The sequence below is a fragment of the Piliocolobus tephrosceles genome, chromosome 17 (genome assembly GCF_002776525.5).
Source record: "Piliocolobus tephrosceles isolate RC106 chromosome 17, ASM277652v3, whole genome shotgun sequence".
Classification (NCBI taxonomy): Eukaryota; Metazoa; Chordata; class Mammalia; order Primates; family Cercopithecidae; genus Piliocolobus; species Piliocolobus tephrosceles.
In genome coordinates, this window is record NC_045450.1 from 74,617,109 (window position 1) to 74,624,591 (window position 7,483).

General features: G+C 57.9%; 1 protein-coding gene across 5 annotated transcripts in view; it reads left to right on the plus strand.

The window, feature by feature from the left end:
* TCF25 (transcription factor 25) overlaps nt 1-7,460 on the plus strand; it is a 31,764-nt gene extending 24,304 nt beyond the window's left edge. The window contains exons 12-17 of one of the 5 annotated variants that reach the window (XM_023228997.2): nt 334-493; nt 2,576-2,663; nt 3,406-3,564; nt 4,641-4,731; nt 5,715-5,794; nt 7,005-7,460. In XM_023228997.2, coding sequence (XP_023084765.1) covers nt 334-493; nt 2,576-2,663; nt 3,406-3,564; nt 4,641-4,731; nt 5,715-5,794; nt 7,005-7,059 — 633 coding nt within the window. In that variant the 3' untranslated portion in view covers nt 7,060-7,460. Of the gene's footprint in view, nt 1-333; nt 494-2,575; nt 2,664-3,405; nt 3,565-4,640; nt 4,732-5,476; nt 5,795-6,010; nt 6,277-7,004 lie in introns of those variants that run through there. The other 4 variants (XM_023228996.2, XM_023228998.2, XM_023228999.2 and 1 more) reach the window with 4 other exon arrangements.
* The last annotated feature ends 23 nt before the right edge of the window (nt 7,461-7,483 follow it).

A 7,483-nucleotide genomic window follows, 5' to 3' on the forward strand; every position in this document is an offset into this window, starting at 1 on the left:
TCAAAAAAAAAAAAAAAAAAAAAAAAAAGAGAACATTGACTGCTGAGCTTCGAAGAGGACGCCTGCGGCACGTGGGACCCTCACTCCCTGCAGCCTCCTCACTCCCAGGCAGTCTACTCCTTAGGCCCTCCCACCTCCTCTGTCTCTTCTTCGCGGAAAGTCCCCCAGGTGGATGTTTTAAGTTATCTTTATGCTGAGTTAGAAGAAGGCCCCTGTGTTGCCTGCAGAATGTACCAGCTGGGGGTAGGGCCCACTGGTGGCGTCAGAGCGTCTGCAGACTGACATGTTTTGTCTTTGACTTAAGGCCCCACACTGTTTCTTCATCCCCTGTAGGCTCATCGGAACCTGTCCCAGCTCCCAAATTTTGCCTTCTCCGTTCCACTGGCGTATTTCCTGCTGAGCCAGCAGACAGACCTCCCTGAGCACGAGCGGAGCTCTGCCAGGGAGAAGGCCTCTCTCTTGATACAGCAGGCGCTCACCATGTTTCCTGGAGGTGGGTGCCGCGTCTCACCTGGGGTAGGGGTGTGTCCAGCCATGGGGCCTGGGGTAGGGGCTGTCCAGCCATGGGGGCTGCTTTTCCTGGTAGGGGAGTCCCAGGTCCCAGTCCTTCCCCACACCTACAGAAATACGCATTCTCTGGTAGGGCCTGCAAACCTGCCCTACCAAACCTGAAAGATGATCGGCTCATCTCAGAACCCGCTGCATGCCACGCCAGGCACGAGGAGGTGGCAGGCATCCCGACCCCCACGGGGCTTGTGTTCTAGAGCGCAGAGACAGAACTGGCTGGGTGGTGCTGGGCATTGGATTGTACCAGTGCTGGGGAGGAGAACAAAGCAGAGGAAGGTCTCAGCAGTGCCCAGGCATGGCCGAGAGAGTTGTGCTCAGTACCATGCTGGGATGCAGAACAGAGGCCTGTGCTGTCCACACAGACTCAGCCTGCACAGCCCCTGAACCCTGACTGCATCTGGGTAGCCTCAATCCACACACATGTGGACGGGCACAGTGAGGCTGCCACCTGGGCAGACCTTGGGGGCTGACTCTGCCTGACAGCATGTGAGAAATCCCTCTTTAAGACGGGGCTCCTCTGAGGGGCTGTGAGGGGTGAGGGTTCTTTGCATGCAGCTGGTACACACACTGCGTGACCACTCATCATCTATTAGAACGTCTTGGAAGCATCAACCCGTCCCTGGTTCTGTGGGTTTCTAGGGCTCTGTCTGGGCCCCAAGGAGGCCCACAGCATTGGGTTGGGCAGCTTCTAGCACAAGCAGAAATGTGCCCACCAGAGGGGCCTGGCCAGGCCTCAGTCTGCTCACTGACCCCAAAAGCTTCATCTTCTGTGTCTAAGAAGCACCTTTGTCCTCCTGTGGGGCCCGCATGCAGCTGGCCATGTGCTGTGGTCCACCAGTGCAGCCGTATCTGGGAGCGGGGCTGGAAAGCCCTGTCCTACACGGCAGAGCTGTGCCGCTGTCTCACACGCTGTAGTGTCAGCTCCTCCCTCGAAGGCAGGCGGGCTCCCAAGAAGCCACTGCCACTTATCGCAGAGCACTGGAGATCACTGCAGGCATGGGGGTGGAACAGGCTCTGCCCTGGGGGCCCATTCCCCCACATGGCGGCCTCCGACCTCAACACAGCCCTGCAGTGCTGGCCCTTCCACTGGGCACAGGTGGCCTCTGCTCCCACCAGCCTGCCGTGGGAGGCTGCAAGCTCCACCTCCCAGGTTCATGCCATTCTCTTGCCTCAGCCTCTTGAGTAGCTGCGACTACAGGTATCTGCCACCACGTCTTGGTAATTTTTCTGCATTTTTAGTAGAGACGGGGTTTCACTGTGTTAGCCAGGATGGTCCAGTCTTTGAGATTAAAACATCCAACCCTGACCAAGTGCAGTGGCTCACGCTTGTAATCCCAGCACTTTGGGAGGTCGAGGTGGGCAGATCACCTGAGGTCAGGAGTTCAAGATCAGCCCGGTCAAAAATCTCTACTAAAAATACAAAAATTAGCCAGGCGTGGTGGCAGACGCCTGTAATCCCGGCACTTTGGGAAGTGGGCAGATCACCTGAAGTCAGGATTTCGAGACCAGCCTGGTCAAAATGGTGAAACCCAGTCTCTACTAAAAATACAAAAATCAACTGGGCGCGGTGGCGGGCGCGTGTAATCCCAGCTACTCGGGAGGCTGAGACAGGAGAATCACTTGAGCCTGGGAGGTGGAGGTTGTAGTGAGCTGAGATCGCGCCACTGCACTCCAGCCTGGGCGACAGAGTGAGACCCTGTCTCAGAAGGAAAGAAAAACAACCCCACGTGTGTGGAGGGTGGTGGGTGAATCTTCCCTTGGATGCAGATGGGGACGCTGGAGGCTCCTTGGGGCTGGTGTGAAGGAGACCCCAGCCTCAGACCCTGGGCACGCCAGCAGCAGCAACTCAGAATGCCACCCAGAAGCAAGCCGCTGGCCCTGCAGACTCTTCCACCTTAGAACAGCTGTGTCTGTGACAAGGACCTCACTGTGTCCGTTACCACTTCGGGGGCTGGGAGTGGCCGGGTTTGTACTGAGGGCCCCCACAGAGCCTCCACTTCCCCTGCAGTCCTCCTGCCTCTGCTCGAGTCCTGCAGCGTGCGGCCCGACATCACGGTTTCCAGTCACAGCTTCTTTGGACCCAATGCCGAAATAAGGTGAAGAGCGGCTGGCGGGGCTCATCTGTGGGAGTCTGGGAGCTGTTTTCACTCATCCCGAGAGGCCGTGGGGGACCTGCTCCCGGCAGCAGGAGGGGCTGTGCTGGTGGCCTTGGGGACTATCGTTTGACATGGGAGGGCTCAGGAGCCCCCTTCTCTGTGGGAAAGCCCAGGTGGGATAGGTGAGCAGCCTCCAGCTTAAAACCGAGGCTCGTAAAGAGGTGCCGGGCGCGGTGACACATGCCTGTAATCAGCTTTTTGGGAGGCCAAGGTGGGAGGTTGGCTTGTGCCTAGGAGGGCAAAGCTACAGTGAGCTGTTTGTGCTCCTGCACTCCAGCCTGGGTGACAGCGAGACCCTGTCTCAAAAAACAAACAAATGAAGAGGGAACAAACACAAGAGAAAACGCATGCCGCGGGGTCGTCCCCTGGCCCTCGGGAGCCGGTGCGGACCTCCAGGGCTCGCCCTGTGTGCGCACAGATTGACCCACCCTGGTTGTATTTTCACATTTCTGTGAAGTCGGTCGTGCTTCCTAAAGAACACAAACAGTGCCCAGCAGGCTCGTGGCACATACCTGTGTGCCCTAGCCCCACGCCCTCGGGCCAGCAGCCCAGGGGCCCCCTTCCACTCAAGGCCACAGGGCACTCACTGGACCGCCCCTCTGCCCAACCCTGGGACTCTGCTGGCCTCGAGGCAGGCCCTGGCCTAAAGAGGGTTCTGCTCATGGCCCTTGCTCTCCCACAGCCAGCCCCCTGCCCTGAGCCAGCTGGTGAGCCTGTACCTCGGGAGGTCACACTTTCTCTGGAAAGAGCCTGCCACCATGAGCTGGCTGGAGGAGAACGTCCGTGCGGTTCTGCAGACTGTGGACGCCGGGGACCCTGCCGTGGAAGCCTGTGAGAACCGGTGAGCTAGGGGTTTGTGCAAGGCCTGCCACGCCCCCTCCTCAGGGACCTTCATCCCAGACATGGGGGCCTCGGATTCGGGAGGTGAGAGGGGCTGTGAGCAGCTTGGCCTCCGCTGCTGTGGGGCCTGTGTGGAGCCTACGAGATGGAACACAGCCCTTGGCCTGTCCCAGAGCCTTCCTGGGAGGCAACTGTGGTCATCACAGAGTCCTGAGCTGCTGTTCCCGGGTGCCTAGGGCTGGAGTGGTAGCTTCTGGTCGTGCAGTGTTTCCACATGAGCTGAGGTGATGACGAGTCTGTCACACCAGCATCTTGGGGGTAAACTGGCGGAGATGAGAGAGTCTCCTGTGTGTGAACATTTTGGAGGCTCGTGCCCTGATGCATCTGCATCAGGTAAGGCAGCCCCTTACCTATTCTTGTCTCGTTCGCCTGTGGCCCTGTGCTAGTTTGAGCGTCAGCACCGTGGCTCTGTGCACGGTGTGGCCAGGCTCGGTGAGGACCGCATGGCAGTGGCACCCATTTGCATCTCCACAGTGAAGTCTGTGTGCTGCAGACGTGAGGCTGTGCCCGGGGGGACCCGAGAGGTGGTGGTGCCCCCAGCCCCTGGCGGTCATGGGTCCTGTCCACGTGTCTGCTTCCTCACTGGACCGGACATTTCTCGTGGACGGAGCATTTTGGTCCCTGTACTGCTGTCCGAGAGGGACCTCCAGCGGGGCCCAGTGTCTGCCTGTAGCCACAGCAGGGACACGCCGAGGTGTCCTTTCATGTAGTTGAACTCAGTGAATTTCCACCAGAAGCCACTGGCCACGGCTCCCATCGTTCTTGTTCTTTGGATGAAGAGGCAGAGTCACAGGCCCTGCGGCTGGGATTGGCCCCTAGAGGTTCCCTAACCACAGGCCAGGATCAGCTGTGCTGCCTCTGCTTGAGAGTAAAATGGTAAAATGTGCAGTTTTCGGAGCCACCAGAGATGCAGCGAGATGCCCAGTGCTGGGTGGGGGTGGGGACCCTGGTGCTGTGGTTGTTACCATTTCATTTGCCATGCTTTATCTACTGTGCCTTGTTTCTTCCTGGCCTTAGGCGGAAGGTGCTCTACCAGCGTGCACCCAGGAATATCCACCGTCATGTGATCCTCTCTGAGATCAAGGAGGCCGTTGCTGCCCTGCCCCCGGTAAGGGAGAAAGGCTGAAATGGGAGCTTTGTGTAAGCCGGTCACATGAACGTCGCTTCTGCTCCAGGCGGTCCATGTGCAGACGTGCGTGGTACAAGCTCCCTCAGCAGCCCAGCTCTGCCGTGGCAGGGGTAGGGGCTAGTGCAGAGAGCTCCTCCTTTCCTGGCAGCCAGGGTTCGGGTGCTTGTTGTTTTGAGAGAGAAATCCTTTGGGGCTCAGAGCACGAGCTGAGTAGTCACCTTGGTGAGCTGCTCTGTCCATGGTCTTCTGAGTGCTTGGTGCAGCTGCTGGGGTATAGTCCTGCTCTCACACTTCCCGTGCTGGAGGTGCTGTTTCCATCTCAAAACCTAAGGATTTTATACTGTTGTTAAGGGGTGAGATAGAACGAGTGAGAAAACCAGCAAGTCGGAGGGTCGCAGGACCACGGAGCGCCCACTGGGGACGGCTTAGTGCCTCCTGGTTTAACTTCGGCTGGTCTGTGGGCCCGTATGACCGGCATGGCTGGCTTTGTCTGGGGTTATGAGCTTCTGACTCCTCTTAGTTGAGTGGTAGCACGTGGCACTGTGCGTGGGGGCTGAGGGGCGAGGCAGCGAGTGCACCAGGAGCTCTGTGCAACCCGCGGGCGGCTCAGGGTCCCTGTAGCCTGCATTTACTGAAGTGAGAGCTTCTGACACGTGGTGAAGATCTTGGCAGGCGTGAGAGCACGTGACCCCCTTCCTTCCCCACCACATACTCCGATGTGCAGGGCAGACGCCTCGCAGGCTCACCTCGACTCCCGTGAGTGTCCTGGTGGCAGAAGGACTGTCCCACCCTCACCCAAAGCTCGTTGGTACAAACAGCACAGCCGTTTCTGTCAGACTCTGTGGCTATCTCTCAGCAGATGCGTCCAGTCCACGCTGGAGTCGACTAAAGGACTCTGCTGGGAGAGGCAGAGGCCCCCCGGCAGCATGCGTAGCATCTTCGTTTTGTGTCCCTTTCTGAAGGACGTGACCACGCAGTCTGTGATGGGGTTTGACCCTCTGCCTCCTTCGGACACAATCTACTCCTACGTCAGGCCAGAGAGGTACTTCCCTCCTCCCAGTTCGCACCTTCCAGCTCCCACCTCCCACCTCCCTCCTCCCACCTCCCAGCTCCCATCTCGCTGCTCCCAGCTCCCAGCTCCCAGCTCTCTTCTGCAGCTCTGAGGTCAGGGCTTCAGGGCTCACAGGGACTGGCTGCCTCCTTCGGACCCAGATGCTAGGAGATGGGCGCAGGGTTCAGTGGGTCTTTCCCCTCACAGGAAGGGAGAGGAGCAGTGTTATTTGGGAGTCACAGCTCTGCGTTTGCAGGCTGCATTCCTTCCCGTCTCCATCGAACGCACGGGTGCTTGCGTGTCAGCCTCTGTGAGGTGCGAGGGACACAGTGGAAGGAAGCAGGTGTGCAGTGATGGGGGGAAAACACATTAACTTTAGAGTCTAGACATAAACATAAAATCAAAACTGCACCAGCCTGGCCAACATGGCAAAACCCTGTCTCGACTAAAAATACAAATATTAGGGCCGGGCGCAGTGGCTCACGCCTGTAATCCCAGCACTTTGGGAGGCCGAGGTGGGTGGATCACCTGAGGTCGGGAGTTCAAGACCAGCCTGACCAACATGGAGAAACTCCGTCTCTACTAAAAATGCAAAAATTAGCAAGGCGTGGTGGCGCATGCCTGTAATCCCAGCTACTCGAGAGGCTGAGGCAGGAGAATCGCTTGAACCCAGGAGGCGGAGGTTGCAGTGAGCTGAGATTGCACTATTGCACTCCAGCCTGGGCAAAAAGAGCAAAACTCTGTCTCAAAAAAAAAAAAAAAAAAAAAAAATTAGCCGTCCGGGTGCGGTGACTCACACCTGTAATCCTGTAATTCCAGCAGTTTGGGAGGCCAAGGTGGACGAATCACAAAGTCAAGAGATCGAGACTATCCTGGCCAATGTGATGAAAACCCATCTCTACTAAAATACAAAAAAAGTAGCCGGGCTTGGTGGCAGGTTCCTATAGTCCCAGCTACTTGGGAGGCTGAGGCAGGAGAATTGTTTGAACCTGGGAGGCGGAGCTTGCAGTGAGCCGAGATCACGCCCCCGCACTCCAGCCTGGAGACAGTGACTCCATCTCAAAAAAAAAAAAAAACACTCCAGTAAGGTCGTTGGAGGAAGGAGGGGTGGGTGTGCCGAGACGCCGAGGAGGGAGGGTGGGTGTGCCGAGACACAGAGGATGACCGTGCCCTCACCAGGCTGAGGGGACGTGTTCCACAGCAGAGTCACTATGTGCCAAGGCCCTGTGCCAGGAGCAGAGCACACAGCACGTTGAGAGAACAAAAGCAGGCCCCATGACCAGGCCGGGAGAGCAGGGCTTCGGGGCAAGAGGGCCAGGGAGCGGGTCCAAGCCGACTCCCAGGCCGCCGGTATGTCTGGCTTTCAGAATCTGGGTCATTGAAAGGCTTTTTACCTTTCCTTCTGGGCTTGAAACTACTTGCCTTACCTACGCCCCATCACCCACACAGTGGTCTTCGTGAATTATTTCTGCCGGTAGGGTGTGGTAGCATTGAGGAATTACAGTTCTTTGCTGCCTCCCTCCCCGTGGACCCCAGGCTTTCGCCCTCCCTAGAGCTCGTTAGGCCTGGGCTGCTCAGCGTCTTGTAGAGCCCTTTGCGCCAGGAGAGTCTCCACTTAACACCGGCCCTGGACACTTCTGCCTTTGCATAAGGAGTGTGTGCTCGCAAAGCTTCGGTGCT